The following is a 20,138-nucleotide window of genomic DNA, read 5'->3' as shown; positions in this document are numbered from 1 at the left end:
GTGTAGGGGTACTAGGTAATAACATGGCTGTAAACACAGGAGTAACAGTACTGAGTTGATGTGTAGGGGTACTAGGTAATAACATGGCTGTAAACACAGGGGTACCAGTACTGAGTTGATGTGTAGGGGTACTAGGTAATAACATGGCTGTATACACAGAGTACCAGTACTGAGTTGATGTGTAGGGGTACTAGGTAATAACATGGCTGTATACACAGAGTACCAGTACTGAGTTGATGTGTAGGGGTACTAGGTAATAACATGGCTGTATACACAGAGTACCAGTACTGAGTTGATGTGTAGGGGTACTAGGTAATAACATGGCTGTATACACAGGGGTAACAGTACTGAGTTGATGTGTAGGGGTACTAGGTAATAACATGGCTGTAAACACAGGTGTAACAGTACTGAGTTGATGTGTAGGGGTACTAGGTAATAACATGGCTGTAAACACAGGGGTACCAGTACTGAGTTGATGTGTAGGGGTACTAGGTAATAACATGGCTGTAAACACAGAGTACCAGTACTGAGTTGATGTGTAGGGGTACTAGGTAATAACATGGCTTTAAACACAGGGGTAACAGTACTGAGTTGATGTGTAGGGGTACTAGGTAATAACATGGCTGTATACACAGAGTACCAGTACTGAGTTGATGTGTAGGGGTACTAGGTAATAACATGGCTGTAAACACAGGGGTAACAGTACTGAGTTGATGTGTAGGGGTACTAGGTAATAACATGGCTGTAAACACAGGGGTAACAGTACTGAGTTGATGTGTAGGGGTACTAGGTAATAACATGGCTGTATACACAGAGTACCAGTACTGAGTTGATGTGTAGGGGTACTAGGTAATAACATGGCTGTAAACACAGAGTACCAGTACTGAGTTGATGTGTAGGGGTACTAGGTAATAACATGGCTGTAAACACAGAGTACCAGTACTGAGTTGATGTGTAGGGGTACTAGGTAATAACATGGCTGTATACACAGAGTACCAGTACTGAGTTGATGTGTAGGGGTACTAGGTAATAACATGGCTGTATACACAGAGTACCAGTACTGAGTTGATGTGTAGGGGTACTAGGTAATAACATGGCTGTAAACACAGAGTACCAGTACTGAGTTGATGTGTAGGGGTACTAGGTAATAACATGGCTGTATACACAGGGGTAACAGTACTGAGTTGATGTGTAGGGGTACTAGGTAATAACATGGCTGTAAACACAGGGGTACCAGTACTGAGTTGATGTGTAGGGGTACTAGGTAATAACATGGCTGTAAACACAGGAGTACCAGTACTGAGTTGATGTGTAGGGGTACTAGGTAATAACATGGCTGTAAACACAGGGGTACCAGTACTGAGTTGATGTGTAGGGGTACTAGGTAATAACATGGCTGTATACACAGAGTACCAGTACTGAGTTGATGTGTAGGGGTACTAGGTAATAACATGGCTGTAAACACAGGGGTACCAGTACTGAGTTGATGTGTAGGGGTACTAGGTAATAACATGGCTGTAAACACAGGGGTAACAGTACTGAGTTGATGTGTAGGGGTACTAGGTAATAACATGGCTGTAAACACAGGGGTAACAGTACTGAGTTGATGTGTAGGTGTACTAGGTAATAACATGGCTGTAAACACAGGGGTAACAGTACTGAGTTGATGTGTAGGGGTACTAGGTAATAACATGGCTGTAAACACAGAGTACCAGTACTGAGCTGATGTGTAGGGGTACTAGGTAATAACATGGCTGTAAACACAGAGTACCAGTACTGAGTTGATGTGTAGGGGTACTAGGTAATAACATGGCTGTAAACACAGAGTACCAGTACTGAGTTGATGTGTAGGGGTACTAGGTAATAACATGGCTGTATACACAGAGTACCAGTACTGAGTTGATGTGTAGGGGTACTAGGTAATAACATGGCTGTATACACAGAGTACCAGTACTGAGTTGATGTGTAGGGGTACTAGGTAATAACATGGCTGTAAACACAGGGGTAACAGTACTGAGTTGATGTGTAGGGGTACTAGGTAATAACATGGCTGTAAACACAGAGTACCAGTACTGTGTTGATGTGTAGGGGTACTACGTAATAACATGGCTGAAACACAGGGGTAACAGTACTGAGTTGATGTGTAGAGGTACTAGGTAATAACATGGCTGTAAACACAGAGTACCAGTACTGAGTTGATGTGTAGGGGTACTAGGTAATAACATGGCTGTATACACAGGGGTAACAGTACTGAGTTGATGTGTAGGGGTACTAGGTAATAACATGGCTGTATACACAGAGTACCAGTACTGAGTTGATGTGTAGGGGTACTAGGTAATAACATGGCTGTAAACACAGGGGTACCAGTACTGAGTTGATGTGTAGGGGTACTAGGTAATAACATGGCTGTATACACAGGGGTAACAGTACTGAGTTGATGTGTAGGGGTACTAGGTAATAACATGGCTGTATACACAGGGGTAACAGTACTGAGTTGATGTGTAGGGGTACTAGGTAATAACATGGCTGTAAACACAGAGTACCAGTACTGAGTTGATGTGTAGGGGTACTAGGTAATAACATGGCTGTAAACACAGGGGTACCAGTACTGAGTTGATGTGTAGGGGTACTAGGTAATAACATGGCTGTAAACACAGGGGTAACAGTACTGAGTTGATGTGTTGGGGTACTAGGTAATAACATGGCTGTAAACACAGGGGTACCAGTACTGAGTTGATGTGTAGGGTTACTAGGTAATAACATGGCTGTAAACACAGGGGTAACAGTACTGAGTTGATGTGTAGGGGTACTAGGTAATAACATGGCTGTAAACACAGGGGTAACAGTACTGAGTTGATGTGTAGGGGTACTAGGTAATAACATGGCTGTAAACACAGGGGTAACAGTACTGAGTTGATGTGTAGGGGTACTAGGTAATAACATGGCTGTAAACACAGAGTACCAGTACTGAGTTGATGTGTAGGGGTACTAGGTAATAACATGGCTGTAAACACAGAGTACCAGTACTGTGTTGATGTGTAGGGGTACTAGGTAATAACATGGCTGTATACACAGAGTACCAGTACTGAGTTGATGTGTAGGGGTACTAGGTAATAACATGGCTGTAAACACAGAGTACCAGTACTGTGTTGATGTGTAGGGGTACTAGGTAATAACATGGCTGTAAACACAGGGGTAACAGTACTGAGTTGATGTGTAGGGGTACTAGGTAATAACATGGCTGTAAACACAGGGGTAACAGTACTGAGTTGATGTGTAGGGGTACTAGGTAATAACATGGCTGTAAACACAGAGTACCAGTACTGAGTTGATGTGTAGGGGTACTAGGTAATAACATGGCTGTATACACAGAGTACCAGTACTGAGTTGATGTGTAGGGGTACTAGGTAATAACATGGCTGTATACACAGAGTACCAGTACTGAGTTGATGTGTAGGGGTACTAGGTAATAACATAGCTGTAAACACAGGGGTAACAGTACTGAGTTGATGTGTAGGGGTACTAGGTAATAACATGGCTGTATACACAGGGGTAACAGTACTGAGTTGATGTGTAGGGGTACTAGGTAATAACATGGCTGTATACACAGGGGTAACAGTACTGAGTTGATGTGTAGGGGTACTAGGTAATAACATGGCTGTAAACACAGGGGTACCAGTACTGAGTTGATGTGTAGGGGTACTAGGTAATAACATGGCTGTATACACAGGGGTAACAGTACTGAGTTGATGTGTAGGGGTACTAGGTAATAACATGGCTGTAAACACAGGGGTAACAGTACTGAGTTGATGTGTAGGGGTACTAGGTAATAACATGGCTGTAAACACAGGGGTACCAGTACTGAGTTGATGTGTAGGGGTACTAGGTAATAACATGGCTGTAAACACAGAGTACCAGTACTGAGTTGATGTGTAGGGGTACTAGGTAATAACATGGCTTTAAACACAGGGGTAACAGTACTGAGTTGATGTGTAGGGGTACTAGGTAATAACATGGCTGTATACACAGAGTACCAGTACTGAGTTGATGTGTAGGGGTACTAGGTAATAACATGGCTGTAAACACAGGGGTAACAGTACTGAGTTGATGTGTAGGGGTACTAGGTAATAACATGGCTGTAAACACAGGGGTAACAGTACTGAGTTGATGTGTAGGGGTACTAGGTAATAACATGGCTGTATACACAGAGTACCAGTACTGAGTTGATGTGTAGGGGTACTAGGTAATAACATGGCTGTAAACACAGAGTACCAGTACTGAGTTGATGTGTAGGGGTACTAGGTAATAACATGGCTGTATACACAGAGTACCAGTACTGAGTTGATGTGTAGGGGTACTAGGTAATAACATGGCTGTATACACAGGGGTAACAGTACTGAGTTGATGTGTAGGGGTACTAGGTAATAACATGGCTGTAAACACAGGGGTAACAGTACTGAGTTGATGTGTAGGGGTACTAGGTAATAACATGGCTGTAAACACAGGGGTAACAGTACTGAGTTGATGTGTAGGGGTACTAGGTAATAACATGGCTGTAAACACAGGGGTAACAGTACTGAGTTGATGTGTAGGTGTACTAGGTAATAACATGGCTGTAAACACAGGGGTAACAGTACTGAGTTGATGTGTAGGGGTACTAGGTAATAACATGGCTGTAAACACAGAGTACCAGTACTGAGCTGATGTGTAGGGGTACTAGGTAATAACATGGCTGTAAACACAGAGTACCAGTACTGAGTTTTTGTTAGGGGTACTAGGTAATAACATGGCTGTAAACACAGAGTACCAGTACTGAGTTGATGTGTAGGGGTACTAGGTAATAACATGGCTGTATACACAGAGTACCAGTACTGAGTTGATGTGTAGGGGTACTAGGTAATAATATGGCTGTATACACAGAGTACCAGTACTGAGTTGATGTGTAGGGGTACTAGGTAATAACATGGCTGTAAACACAGGGGTAACAGTACTGAGTTGATGTGTAGGGGTACTAGGTAATAACATGGCTGTAAAGACAGAGTACCAGTACTGTGTTGATGTGTAGGGGTACTACGTAATAACATGGCTGTAAACACAGGGGTAACAGTACTGAGTTGATGTGTAGGGGTACTAGGTAATAACATGGCTGTAAACACAGAGTACCAGTACTGAGTTGATGTGTAGGGGTACTAGGTAATAACATGGCTGTAAACACAGGGGTACCAGTACTGAGTTGATGTGTAGGGGTACTAGGTAATAACATGGCTGTATACACAGAGTACCAGTACTGAGTTGATGTGTAGGGGTACTAGGTAATAACATGGCTGTATACACAGAGTACCAGTACTGAGTTGATGTGTAGGGGTACTAGGTAATAACATGGCTGTATACACAGAGTACCAGTACTGAGTTGATGTGTAGGGGTACTAGGTAATAACATGGCTGTATACACAGGGGTAACAGTACTGAGTTGATGTGTAGGGGTACTAGGTAATAACATGGCTGTAAACACAGGGGTACCAGTACTGAGTTGATGTGTAGGGGTACTAGGTAATAACATGGCTGTATACACAGGGGTAACAGTACTGAGTTGATGTGTAGGGGTACTAGGTAATAACATGGCTGTAAACACAGGGGTAACAGTACTGAGTTGATGTGTAGGGGTACTAGGTAATAACATGGCTGTAAACACAGAGTACCAGTACTGAGTTGATGTGTAGGGGTACTAGGTAATAACATGGCTGTAAACACAGGGGTACCAGTACTGAGTTGATGTGTAGGGGTACTAGGTAATAACATGGCTGTAAACACAGGGGTAACAGTACTGAGTTGATGTGTTGGGGTACTAGGTAATAACATGGCTGTAAACACAGGGGTACCAGTACTGAGTTGATGTGTAGGGTTACTAGGTAATAACATGGCTGTAAACACAGGGGTAACAGTACTGAGTTGATGTGTAGGGGTACTAGGTAATAACATGGCTGTAAACACAGGGGTAACAGTACTGAGTTGATGTGTAGGGGTACTAGGTAATAACATGGCTGTAAACACAGGGGTAACAGTACTGAGTTGATGTGTAGGGGTACTAGGTAATAACATGGCTGTAAACACAGAGTACCAGTACTGAGTTGATGTGTAGGGGTACTAGGTAATAACATGGCTGTAAACACAGAGTACCAGTACTGAGTTGATGTGTAGGGGTACTAGGTAATAACATGGCTGTAAACACAGGGGTAACAGTACTGAGTTGATGTGTAGGGGTACTAGGTAATAACATGGCTGTAAACACAGGGGTAACAGTACTGAGTTGATGTGTAGGGGTACTAGGTAATAACATGGCTGTAAACACAGAGTACCAGTACTGAGTTGATGTGTAGGGGTACTAGGTAATAACATGGCTGTATACACAGAGTACCAGTACTGAGTTGATGTGTAGGGGTACTAGGTAATAACATGGCTGTATACACAGAGTACCAGTACTGAGTTGATGTGTAGGGGTACTAGGTAATAACATGGCTGTAAACACAGGGGTAACAGTACTGAGTTGATGTGTAGGGGTACTAGGTAATAACATGGCTGTAAACACAGAGTACCAGTACTGAGTTGATGTGTAGGGGTACTAGGTAATAACATGGCTGTATACACAGGGGTAACAGTACTGAGTTGATTTGTAGGGGTACTAGGTAATAACATGGCTGTAAACACAGAGTACCAGTACTGAGTTGATGTGTAGGGGTACTAGGTAATAACATGGCTGTAAACACAGGGGTACCAGTACTGAGTTGATGTGTAGGGGTACTAGGTAATAACATGGCTGTATACACAGGGGTAACAGTACTGAGTTGATGTGTAGGGGTACTAGGTAATAACATGGCTGTATACACAGGGGTAACAGTACTGAGTTGATGTGTAGGGGTACTAGGTAATAACATGGCTGTAAACACAGGGGTAACAGTACTGAGTTGATGTGTAGGGGTACTAGGTAATAACATGGCTGTAAACACAGGGGTACCAGTACTGAGTTGATGTGTAGGGGTACTAGGTAATAACATGGCTGTAAACACAGAGTACCAGTACTGAGTTGATGTGTAGGGGTACTAGGTAATAACATGGCTGTAAACACAGGGGTAACAGTACTGAGTTGATGTGTAGGGGTACTAGGTAATAACATGGCTGTATACACAGAGTACCAGTACTGAGTTGATGTGTAGGGGTACTAGGTAATAACATGGCTTTAAACACAGGGGTAACAGTACTGAGTTGATGTGTAGGGGTACTAGGTAATAACATGGCTGTATACACAGAGTACCAGTACTGAGTTGATGTGTAGGGGTACTAGGTAATAACATGGCTGTAAACACAGGGGTAACAGTACTGAGTTGATGTGTAGGGGTACTAGGTAATAACATGGCTGTAAACACAGGGGTAACAGTACTGAGTTGATGTGTAGGGGTACTAGGTAATAACATGGCTGTAAACACAGAGTACCAGTACTGAGTTGATGTGTAGGGGTACTAGGTAATAACATGGCTGTAAACACAGGGGTACCAGTACTGAGTTGATGTGTAGGGGTACTAGGTAATAACATGGCTGTAAACACAGAGTACCAGTACTGAGTTGATGTGTAGGGGTACTAGGTAATAACATGGCTGTATACACAGGGGTAACAGTACTGAGTTGATGTGTAGGGGTACTAGGTAATAACATAGCTGTAAACACAGGGGTAACAGTACTGGATGGCTGGGAGTTCTTCCCCAGTAATGTACTGGGCCGTACGCACTACACTTAGTAGCGCCTTACGGTCGGATGCCAAGCAGTTGCCATACCAACCGGTGATGCAGCCAGTCACGATGCTCTCAATGGTGCAGCTGTAGAACTTTGAGGATCTGAGGCCAAATCTTTTCAGTCTCTTGAGGAGAAGAAGTGTTGTCGTGCCCTCTTCACGATTGTGTTGGTGTGTTTGGACCATGATAGATCCTTAGTAATGTGGACACCGAGGAACTTGAAGCTCTCGACCCGCTCCAATACAGCCCCCTCGATGTGAATAGGGGCGTGCTCGGGTCTCAGTTCCCTGTAGTCAACGATCAGCTCCTTCGTCTTGCTGACGTTGAGTGAGGTTATTGTCCTGGCACCACACCGCCAGGTCTCTGACCTCCACCCTATAGGCGGGCTCATCGTCATCAGTGATCAGGCCTAGCACTGTCGCGTCGTCTGCAAACTTAATGATGCTGTTGGAGTCGTGGGTGAACAGGGAGTACAGGCGGGGACTGAGCATGCACCCGAGGGGCTCCCGTGCTCAGGGTCAGCGTGGAGGATGTGTTGTTACCTACCCTTACCACCTGGGGGGCGGCCCGTCAGGAAGTCCAGGATCCAGTTGCAGAGGGAGGTGTTCAGCTTGTAACGCCTGCCTCAGATCACACATACAACAGCTAAGTGTTTGTCAGATTATTTTAGCAAATGTATAAAAAATATATGATATTTACATAAGTTTTCAGGCCCTTTACTTTGTTGAAGCACCTTTGGCAGTTATTACAGCCTGGTGGGAATCAACGTAATTGTGGATTAGATAACACATTCGGAGCACAAAAAAATCATATCACTTTGCATAAATATTCAGACCCTTTACTCAGTACTTTGTTGAAGCACCTTTGGCAGCAATTACAGCCTCGAGTCTTCTTGAGTATGACTCTACAAGCTCATCACACCTGTTTCTCCCATTCTTCTCTGCAGATCCTCTCAAGCTCTGTCAGGTTGGATGGGGAGTGTTGCTGCACAGCTATTTTCAGGTCTCTCCAGAGATGTTCAAACGGGTTCAAGTCCGGGCTCTGGCTGGGCCACTCAAGGACATTCAGAGACTTGGCCCGAAGTCATTCCTGCGTTGTCTTGGCTGTGTGCTAAGGGTCATTGTCCTTTTGGAAGGTGAACCTTCGCCCCAGTTTGAGGTCCTGAGCAGGTTTTCATCAAAGATCTCTCTGTACTTTGCTCCGTTCATCTTTCCCTCAATCCTGACTAGTCTCCCAGTCCCTGCCGCTTAAAAACATCCCCACAGCATGATGCTGCCACCACCATGCTTCACCGTAGGGATGGTGACAGGTTTCCTCCAGACGTGACACTTGGCATTCAGGCCAAAGAGTTCAATCTTGGTTTCATCAGACCAGAGAATCTTTAGGTGCCTTTTGGCAAACTCCAAGTGGGCTGTCATGTGCCTTTTACTGAGGACTGGCTTCCGTCTGGCCACTCTACCATAAAGGCCTGATTGGTGGAGTGCTGCAGAGATGGTTGTCCTTCTGGAAGTTCTTCCATCTCCACAGAGGAACTCTGGAGCTCTGTCAGAGTGACATATCGGGTTCTTGGTCACATCCCTGACCAAGGCCCTTCTCCCCCGATTGATCAGCTCTAGGAAGAGTCGTAGTGGTTCCAAACTTCTTCCATTTAAGAATGATGGAGGCCACTGTGTTCTTTGGGAACTTCAATGCTGCAGAAATGTTTTGGTACCCTTTCCCAGATTTGTGCCTCGACACAATCCTGTCTCGGAGCTCTACGGACAATTCCTTTGACCTCATGGCTTGGTTTTTGCTCTGACATGCACTGTCAACTGTGGGACCTTATATAGACAGGTGTGTGCCTTTCCAAATCATGTCCAATCAATTGAATTTACCACAGGTGGACTCCAATCAAATTGTAAAAACATCAAGGATGATCAATGGAAACAGGATAAACCTGAGCTCAAAGTTTTTGCTTTCTAATTAAGGGGTATTGTGTGTAGATTGATGAGGGGGAAAAAACAATTTAATCAATTTTAGAATAAGGATGTCACGTAACAAAATGTGGAAAAAGTCAAGGGGCCTGAATACCTTCAGAAGGCACTGTATCTGGCTAGACTACCTGACCAGTTTAGATAGCTGGCTAGACTACCTGACCAGTTTAGATAGCTGGCTAGACGACCTGACCAGTTTAGATAGCTGGCTAGACGACCTGACCAGTTTAGATAGCTGGCTAGTAATTGTAATTGTCAACAGTATGCGTATTCTACTATTCTACCTCTCAACAGTATGCGTATTCTACTATTCTACCTCTCAACAGTATGCGTATTCTACTATTCTACCTCTCAACAGTATGCGTATTCTACTATTCTACCTCTCAACAGTATGCGTATTCTACTATTCTACCTCTCAACAGTATGCGTATTCTACTATTCTACCTCTCAACAGTATGCGTATTCTACTATTCTACCTCTCAACAGTTGCGTATTCTACTATTCTACCTCTCAACAGTATGCGTATTCTACTATTCTATTCAACAGTATGCGTATTCTACTATTCTAATTTCAACAGTATGCGTATTCTACTATTCTACCTCTCAACAGTATGCGTATTCTACTACTCTACCTCTCAACAGTATGCGTATTCTACTATTCTACCTCTCAACAGTTGCGTATTCTACTATCTATTCAACAGTATGCGTATTCTACTATTCTACCTCTCAACAGTATGCGTATTCTACTATTCTAATTTCAACAGTATGCGTATTCTACTATTCTAATTCTCAACAGTATGCGTATTCTACTATTCTACCTCTCAACAGTATGCGTATTCTACTATTCTAATTCAACAGTATGCGTATTCTACTATTCTACCTCTCAACAGTATGCGTATTCTACTACTCTACCTCTCAACAGTATGCGTATTCTACTACTCTACCTCTCAACAGTATGCGTATTCTACTATTCTACCTCTCAACAGTATGCGTATTCTACTATTCTACCTCTCAACAGTATGCGTATTCTACTATTCTACCTCTCAACAGTATGCGTATTCTACTATTCTACCTCTCAACAGTATGCGTATTCTACTATTCTACCTCTCAACAGTATGCGTATTCTACTATTCTAATTGTCAACAGTATGCGTATTCTACTATTCTACCTCTCAACAGTATGCGTATTCTACTATTCTACCTCAACAGTATGCGTATTCTACTATTCTAATTCTCAACAGTATGCGTATTCTACTATTCTACCTCTCAACAGTATGCGTATTCTACTATTCTACCTCTCAACAGCATGCGTATTCTACTATTCTAATTGACAACAGTGTGCGTATTCTACTATTCTACCTCTCAACAGTATGCGTATTCTACTATTCTACCTCTCAACAGTATGCGTATTCTACTATTCTACCTCTCAACAGTATGCGTATTCTACTATTCTACCTCTCAACAGTATGTTGAGACCTCGACTGAGGTCACTGTGACATGTCGAGACCTACCATTAACATAGACAGGTTGGTTGTTTAGCAACAAAACCGACGGATGCCCAACTATGGGGAAACAGACAGGGTTGGCTTATATTGTTGATGACATGTAAACTATATTTAATCTCCAATGTTAATTGAAAACATAAAGTTGCACAATGAGAACATGTCTCAAATACATTGTTACAGTTGTTGTTTAGCTAGCTAGAAATGTATTTGTTGCGATATAAGCAAAACACAAAAAACCCACCTCAGAACAAGCTCAAACGAACTGAAATGAGCCACTTCAGATTCCCCACATGGCAGTTTCTTGTCATTGTTGCTATTCGACCATCCAGAACCATAACAACACACTGCATTCTGCCCCTTTGAAGAGCGCTTCGTTTTCGTGATGTTGTCAGCTAACCCGTGGATAGAAATCCATACTTTAAGAAAGGCTGCCCTAGAGAGTATACTACTGTAGTACTACTGTTGATAGAAACCCATAGAAAGGCTGCCCTAGATAGTATACTACTGTAGTACTACTGTTGATATAAACCCATAGAAAGGCTGCCCTAGATAGTATACTACTGTAGTACTACTGTTGATAGAAACCCATAGAAAGGCTGCCCTAGATAATATACTACTGTAGTACTACTGTTGATAGAAACCCATAGAAAGGCTGCCCTAGACAGTATACTACTGTAGTAACCTGTTGATAGAAACCCATAGAAAGGCTGCCCTAGATAGTATACTACTGTAGTAACCTGTTGATAGAAACCCATAGAAAGGCTGCCCTAGATAGTATACTACTGTAGTAACCTGTTGATAGAAACCCATAGAAAGGCTGCCCTAGATAGTATACTACTGTAGTACTACTGTTGATAGAAACCCATAGAAAGGCTGCCCTAGATAGTATACTACTGTAGTACTACTGTTGATAGAAACCCATAGAAAGGCTGCCCTAGATAATATACTACTGTAGTACTACTGTTGATAGAAACCCATAGAAAGGCTGCCCTAGATAATATACTACTGTAGTACTACTGTTGATAGAAACCCATAGAAAGGCTGCCCTAGATAGTATACTACTGTAGTACTACTGTTGATAGAAACCCATAGAAAGGCTGCCCTAGATAATATACTACTGTAGTAACCTGTTGATAGAAACCCATAGAAAGGCTGCCCTAGATAGTATACTACTGTAGTACTACTGTTGATAGAAACCCATAGAAAGGCTGCCCTAGATAGTATACTACTGTAGTACTACTGTTGATAGAAACCCATAGAAAGGCTGCCCTAGATAGTATACTATTGTAGTACTACTGTTGATAGAAACCCATAGAAAGGCTTCCCTAGATAGTATACTACTGTAGTACTACTGTTGATAGAAACCCATAGAAAGGCTGCCCTAGATAGTATACTACTGTAGTACTACTGTTGATAGAAACCCATAGAAAGGCTGCCCTAGATAGCATACTACTGTAGTACTACTGTTGATAGAAACCCATAGAAAGGCTGCCCTAGATAGTATACTACTGTAGTACTACTGTTGATAGAAACCCATAGAAAGGCTGCCCTAGATAGTATACTACTGTAGTACTACTGTTGATAGAAACCCATAGAAAGGCTGCCCTAGATAGTATACTACTGTAGTACTACTGTTGATAGAAACCCATAGAAAGGCTGCCCTAGATAGTATACTACTGTAGTGCTACTTTTGATAGAAACCCTTAGAAAGGCTGCCCTAGATAGTATACTACTGTAGTACTACTGTTGATGGAAACCCATAGAAAGGCTGCCCTAGATAGTATACTACTGTAGTAACCTGTTGATAGAAACCCATAGAAAGGCTGCCCTAGATAGTATACTACTGTAGTACTACTGTTGATAGAAACCCATAGAAAGGCTGCCCTAGATAGCATACTACTGTAGTACTACTGTTGATAGAAACCCATAGAAAGGCTGCCCTAGATAGTATACTACTGTAGTACTACTGTTGATAGAAACCCATAGAAAGGCTGCCCTAGATAATATACTACTGTAGTAACCTGTTGATAGAAACCCATAGAAAGGCTGCCCTAGATAGTATACTACTGTAGTACTACTGTTGATAGAAACCCATAGAAAGGCTGCCCTAGATAGTATACTACTGTAGTAACCTGTTGATAGAAACCCTTAGAAAGGCTGCCCTAGATAGTATACTACTGTAGTACTACTGTTGATAGAAACCCATAGAAAGGCTGCCCTTGCCACGACAGTGACGGATGGTGGCGCCCCTCCTCGGCCGGGCGGAGCTCGGCGGTCGTCGTCGCCGGCCTACTAGCTACCATCGATCCCTTTTTGTTTCACTTTCGTTTGGTTAGGTCTAGGTAGGCACGCACATGTTTTGGGTTAGTCATTAGTAAGGGGGGGTTATTTAGGTTAGCGTAGGATGTATGTGGTTGTACGTGATTGTGTTGCTTGTCCGGGTTTTTTGTGTTCGAAAAGAACGTACTGGGTTTTCCCTTCTGCCAGTGGTTTATTTTATTTGTGTACACCACCGCAGAATCTTTCAGGGCTGCGCCCCTATACTTTGTCGACCACGTACAGTGCTTCCAATAAAGAAGTGTGGTCACGAACTCTCTCTGTCTCCTGCGCCTGACTCTACCTCTCCTGTTGTTCCTCGAGCCAGCCCGTGACAGAAATCACGTACCCAAACTTAATGGAGTCAGCAGGAGCTTCAGCGCCAGCCATGTCCATGGAGGAAACCGTCGACCAACACTCCACCCTGCTCCCCCGGCTGGGGAACGCCATGGATCAGGTGTTGGCGCGCCTGGAGAGCTGGGACCGACGCGCTCTCGGCCCCCTGAACGCGGCAGGCCAACAGCCTGCGCCCCCACCAGCACCCACAGCACCCAGTACCAGTGGGGTGAAACTCGCTCCCCCCAGGGAGTACGATGGAACGGCCGCTGGGTGTAAGGGCTTCTTACTCCAGTTGGAGTTATACCTGGCGACCGTTCGTCCCTCTCCCTCGGGGGAGGAGAGCGTCAGCGTCCTCGTCTCCTGCCTCACGGGTAAGGCCCTGGAATGGGCAAACACCGTGTGGGACAGTCCGGACTCAGCCAGGGACAACTACCCAGAGTTCACCCGCCGCTTTCGGGCAGTATTCGATCATCCCCCGGAGGGGAGAGCGGCGGGTGAGCGGCTGTTTCACCTGAGGCAGGAGACGAGGAGCGCGCAGGATTTCGCTCTCGAGTTCCGGACCCTGGCCGCGGGAGCAGGGTGGAATGAGAGGGCCCTTATAGATCACTACCGTTGTAGTTTGAGGGAGGACGTCCGCCGGGAATTAGCCTGTCGGGACACGACCCACACACTGGACCAACTGGTGGATCTGTCCATCCGACTGGACAATCTGCTGGCCGCCCGCGGACGTCCGACCCGGGCCCTGCTCATTCCACCCTCCAGCCCTCCTGCTCCCACGCCTATGGAGATAGGGGGGGGCAGCAGCCAGGAAGACTGGAGGGGGAGGTCGCTCCTGCACCTCATGTGGTCGCAGAGGGCACACTGTGGACCGGTGCTGGGGAGACTCCCCTAGGAGTCCAGAAGGCAGGCAGAGCGCTCCTTTGACACCTCAGGTGAGTCAGCACCAGCCTCACCCAGACCCCCCTGTCCGTCACATGTATGTGTCAGTGTCCTTTCCTGGTTTCTCCCCTCACTCCCGGTTTAAGGCGCTAGTCGATTCAGGCGCAGCAGGGAGTTTTATGGACCGTGGGGTCGCGGCTAAGTTAGTGATTCCCCTGGTCCAGTTGGACCAACCCTTCCCCGTGCACGCCCTAGACAGTCGACCACTAGGGTCAGGGCTGGTCAGGGAGGTCACTGTGCCTCTGGTTATGGTAATGCAGGGGGGTCATGAGGAGCGGATTAGTCTTTTCCTCATCGATTCCCCAGCATTTCCAGTGGTTCTAGGGATTCCCTGGCTAGCCACTCACAACCCTAAGATTTCGTGGGGACAGAGGGCTCTTAAGGGGTGGTCAAATGAGTGCTCGGGCAGGTGCATAGGAGTTTCCATCGGTGCGACTACGGTGGAGAGTCCAGACCAAGTCTCCACCGTGCAGATTCCCTCAGAGTATGCCGATTTGGCTATCGCCTTCAGTAAAACGAAGGCGACCCAATTACCACCTCATCGACGAGGAGACTGTACGATAAACCTCCAGGTGGGCGCTGCCCTTCCTCGTAGTCACGTTTATCCCGTCTCAGGAGGAAACAGCGGCTATGGAGACATACGTCACTGAGTCCTTGAGGCAGGGATACATTCGGCCATCTCACTCACCCGTCTCCTCAAGCTTCTTTTTCGTGAAGAAGAAGGAGGGAGGTCTGCGCCCGTGCATTGACTATAGAGGTCTAAATGCCATCACAGTGGGTTTCAGTTACCCACTACCTCTCATCGCCTCGGCGATGGAGTCATTTCACGGGGCGCGCTTCTTCACGAAATTGGATCTCAGGAGCGCATATAATCTGGTGCGTATCCGAGGAGGGGACGAGTGGAAAACGGCATTTAGTACCACATCTGGCCATTATGAGTACCTCGTCATGCCGTATGGGTTAAAGAATGCTCCCGCAGTCTTTCAATCCTTTGTGGACGAGATTCTCCGGGACCTGCTCGGTCAGGGTGTAGTGGTGTACATCGATGACATTCTGGTCTACTCCGCTACACGCGCCGAGCATGTGTCTCTGGTGCGTAAAGTGCTTGGGCGACTGGTGGAGCATGACCTATACGTCAAGGCTGAGAAATGTGAGTTTTCCAAACCAGCCGTCTCTTTCTTGGGGTATCGCATTTCCTCATCAGGGGTAGTGATGGAATGTGACCGCGTCTCAGCCGTGCGTAATTGGCCGACTCCCACCACGGTGAAGGAGGTGCAGCGGTTTTTGGGATTTGCCAATTACTACCGGAGGTTTATCCGGGGCTTTGGGCAGGTGGCGGCTCCCATTACCTCACTGTTGAAGGGGGGCCCGGTGCGGTTGCAGTGGTCCGCGGAGGCGGACAGGGCCTTTAGTCGTCTGAAGGTTTTGTTCACCGACGCTCCGGTGCTGGCGCACCCGGACCCCTCTTTGCCCTTCATAGTGGAGGTGGACACGTCCGAGGCTGGGGTAGGAGCCGTGCTGTCCCAGCGCTCGGGCGCCCCCCCAAAGCTCCGCCCCTGCGCCTTCTTCTCTAGGAAGTTGAGTCCGGCGGAGCGTAACTATGATGTGGGGGACAGGGAGCTGTTGGCTGTGGTCAGAGCCCTGAAGGTGTGGAGACATTGGCTTGAGGGGGCACGTCACCCTTTTCTCATCTGGACTGACCACCGCAATCTGGAGTACATCCGGGCGGCGAGGAGACTGAACCCGCGTCAAGACAGGTGGGCGATGTTCTTTACGAGATTTCGGTTTAACATCTCGTATATCCCAGGTTCCCGGAACACTAAGGCCGACGCACTGTCTCGTCTCCATGACGCCGAGGAACGGTCCACCGATCCCACGCCCATACTTCCAGCCTCCTGCTTGGTGGCACCGGTGGTCTGGGAGGTGGACGCGGACATCGAGCGGGCGTTACGGACGGAGCCTACTCCTCCGCAGTGTCCAGTGGGTCGTAAGTACGTTCCGCTCGATGTTCGCGATCGGCTGATTCGGTGGGCTCACACGCTTCCCTCCTCGGGTCACCCAGGGGTTGAGCGGACAGTGCGTGGTCTTAGTGGGAGATACTGGTGGCCCACCTTGGTGAGGGACGTGAGGCACTATGTCTCCACCTGTTCGGTGTGCGCTCAGAGTAAGGCTCCCAGGCACCTGCCAAGAGGGAAATTACAACCCCTCCCGGTTCCACAACGACCATGGTCCCACCTGGCGGTGGATTTCTTGACCGATCTTCCGCCGTCTCAGGGCAACACTACGATCCTGGTCGTTGTGGACCGGTTTTCTAAGTCCTGCCGTCTGCTTCCGTTACCCGGTCTTCCTACGGCCCTGCAGACCGCGGAAGCCTTATTCACCCACGTCTTCCGGCACTACGGGGTGCCCGAGGATATCGTCTCAGATCGAGGCCCCCAGTTCACGTCCCGAGTGTGGCGGGCGTTTATGGAGCGACTGGGGGTTTCGGTCAGTCTGACCTCGGGGTTTCACCCCGAAAGTAATGGGCAGGTGGAAAGGGTAAACCAGGAGGTGGGCAGGTTCCTGCGGTCCTACTGCCAGGACCGGCCAGGGGAGTGGGCAAGGTTCGTGCCATGGGCCGAAATGGCTCAGAACTCTTTGCGCCACTCCTCCACCAACATATCACCATTCCAATGTGTGTTGGGTTATCAGCCGGTCCTGGGGCCATGGCATCAGATCCAGACGGAGGCCCCTGCGGTGGAGGAATGGGTTCAGCGCTCAAGGGAGACCTGGAACGCTGTGCAGGAATCCCTGGAACGAACCAGGGAGCGACAAAAAGCGAGCGCTGACCGGCACCGCAGCGAGGCCCCCGTGTTCACCCCAGGGGAGAGAGTCTGGCTCTCGACCCGGAACCTGCCCCTCCGCCTGCCCTGCCGGAAGCTGGGTCCGTGGTTTGTGGGGCCATTTAAAGTCCTGAAGAGAATAAACGAGGTGTGTTACAGATTACAACTTCCTTCTTATTATCGCATTAACCCCTCGTTTCATGTGTCTCTCCTCAGGCCGGTGGTAGCTGGTCCGCTGCAGGAAAATGAGGTACGGGAGGTCCCTCCACCCCCCCTGGACATCGGGGGGCCCCCGGCGTACACAGTCCGGTCCATCTTGGACTCCAGACGCCGGGCGAGGGGCCTGCAGTACCTCGTGGACTGGGAGGGGTACGGCCCGGAGGAGAGGTGCTGGGTACCGGTGGAGGACATACTGGACCCAGCGCTCATCCGGGAGTTCCACAGCCTCCATCCGGATCGCCCTGCGCCTCGCCCTCCGGGGCGTCCTCGCGCTGCGGGAGCCGCGCGTCAGGGGGGGAGTACTGTCACGACAGTGACGGATGGTGGCGCCCCTCCTCGGCCGGGCGGAGCTCGGCGGTCGTCGTCGCCGGCCTACTAGCTACCATCGATCCCTTTTTGTTTCACTTTCGTTTGGTTAGGTCTAGGTAGGCACGCACCTGTTTTGGGTTAGTCATTAGTAAGGGGGGTTATTTAGGTTAGCGTAGGATGTATGTGGTTGTACGTGATTGTGTTGCTTGTCCGGGTTTTTTGTGTTCGAAAAGAACGTACTGGGTTTTCCCTTCTGCCAGTGGTTTATTTTATTTGTGTACACCACCGCAGAATCTTTCAGGGCTGCGCCCCTATACTTTGTCGACCACGTACAGTGCTTCCAATAAAGAAGTGTGGTCACGAACTCTCTCTGTCTCCTGCGCCTGACTCTACCTCTCCTGTTGTTCCTCGAGCCAGCCCGTGACAGCCCTAGATAGTATACTACCGTAGTACTACTGTTGCTTTCATGACAGCTGGGAACTCGGAGCAAAACGCATTCAAATCATGATGTCAGTGATCTTCAGGTTGGAAAGTCAGAGCTCTAGAAAGATGCCCCAGTTACCGACTTCGAATTTGGAGTTGGATGACCAGTTCCCAGTTCTCTTTAATGTACTGAAGTCGGAAGTCTGAGATTTCAGAAGTGGAAGGCCTGTGTGTGGCGCATCACCACAGGTGTTGGTAGTATTATTCACTGTGTCCCAAATGGAAACCTATTCCCGCAGTGCACTGCAGTGCCATAATGCCTGGTCAAAAGTTCCCTATGTAGGGAATAGCAGGGTGTCATTTGTGTAGGTCATGATTGCTTAGAGCTGCTATGGCCAATATCCAGAAAGAGCTGGTGTGGCCTGCTTGGCTCAAACTTTTATTCCTGCCCAACAGTACTGTAACACATTGTCAAATAAACAAAGGTTATAAACCTATCACAAGGCCAGTATTCAGTAAAGTATCAGTAGTCTCTCATCCTCGCTATGTGTGAAAGAGATTATAGGTAGTCTCTCCTCCTTATTCTTGCTGGTGAGACCTTTCTCTCTCTGTGTGCGTGTCCTCACCCTCCTTGGTGAGACCTTTCTCTCTGTGTGTGTCTCCTCACCCTCCTTGGTGAGACCTTTCTCTCTCTGTGTGTCTCCTCACCCTCCTTGGTGAGACCTTTCTCTCTCTGTGTGCGTGTCCTCACCCTCCTTGGTGAGACCTTTCTCTCTGTGTGTGTCTCCTCACCCTCCTTGGTGAGACCTTTCTCTCTGTGTGTGTGTGTGTGTCTCCTCACCCTCCTTGGTGAGACCTTTCTCTCTGTGTGTGTGTCCTCACCCTCCTTGGTGAGACCTTTCTCTCTGTGTGTGTGTGTGTGTGTGTCTCTCCTCACCCTCCTTGGTGAGACCTTTCTCTCTGTGTGTGTGTCCTCACCCTCCTTGGTGAGACCAGTGAACCAGTCCAGCAGTTTCTCGAGGCTGGTGTCATCTGGTAGGGACTGTCTGGGGTCCGCTAGTACAGCGCACACTCGTGGCAACAACACCAGGCACTCACTGTCCATGCTGCTTATAGATGTCTATGGGGGGGAAATATTCCTTTAATTAGACAGATTGTCGCTCACTAGCTCTGGTCCAGGGCGTTTAGGAAGCGTTCATCGAGTGTAATAGTAAAGAACACTACCGCCCTGGACCAGAGCTAGCTTGCTAGCTAGGGTAAAGTATGAAACTTTATGGCAACACGTTCGTTAGCAAGCTAACCAAGTCAGCTACACAAACAACTAAGTTGAATGACAAATGCATGCTAACTGCAGTACCTAGGTATATGTTGTTATCTGAGAAGCAATTAAGGGACAGATTCATGGATCTTGATAGTTAGCATTCGCCTGAAAAGTATGTCGGGGGACTGAAACCGTGTTTCGTTTTACCGGAGCTTCATGGATTCCCTCACTACGGAAAGGAAAAAGGACA

General features: G+C 47.2%; 1 protein-coding gene across 2 annotated transcripts in view; it reads right to left on the bottom strand.

Annotated features, from left to right (window-relative positions):
* Positions 1 to 20,115, bottom strand: part of LOC123725388 (integrator complex assembly factor BRAT1) — a 53,849-nt gene extending 33,734 nt beyond the window's left edge. For both annotated transcript variants that reach the window (XM_082958515.1, XM_082958516.1), the window contains exons 1-2: positions 19,985 to 20,115; positions 19,606 to 19,747 (exon numbers count right to left, since the gene is read on the bottom strand). In XM_082958515.1, coding sequence (XP_082814641.1) covers positions 19,606 to 19,732 — 127 coding nt within the window. In that variant the 5' untranslated portion in view covers positions 19,733 to 19,747; positions 19,985 to 20,115. The remainder of the gene's footprint in view (positions 1 to 19,605; positions 19,748 to 19,984) is intronic.
* Positions 20,116 to 20,138: the final 23 nt, after the last annotated feature.

Source organism: Salmo salar, chromosome 12 (assembly GCF_965601325.2).
Source record: "Salmo salar chromosome 12, fSalSal1, whole genome shotgun sequence".
NCBI classification, from domain to species: domain Eukaryota; kingdom Metazoa; phylum Chordata; class Actinopteri; order Salmoniformes; family Salmonidae; genus Salmo; species Salmo salar.
Note: the sequence above shows the minus strand (reverse complement) of the source record. Positions and strands in the feature narration are given on the sequence as shown.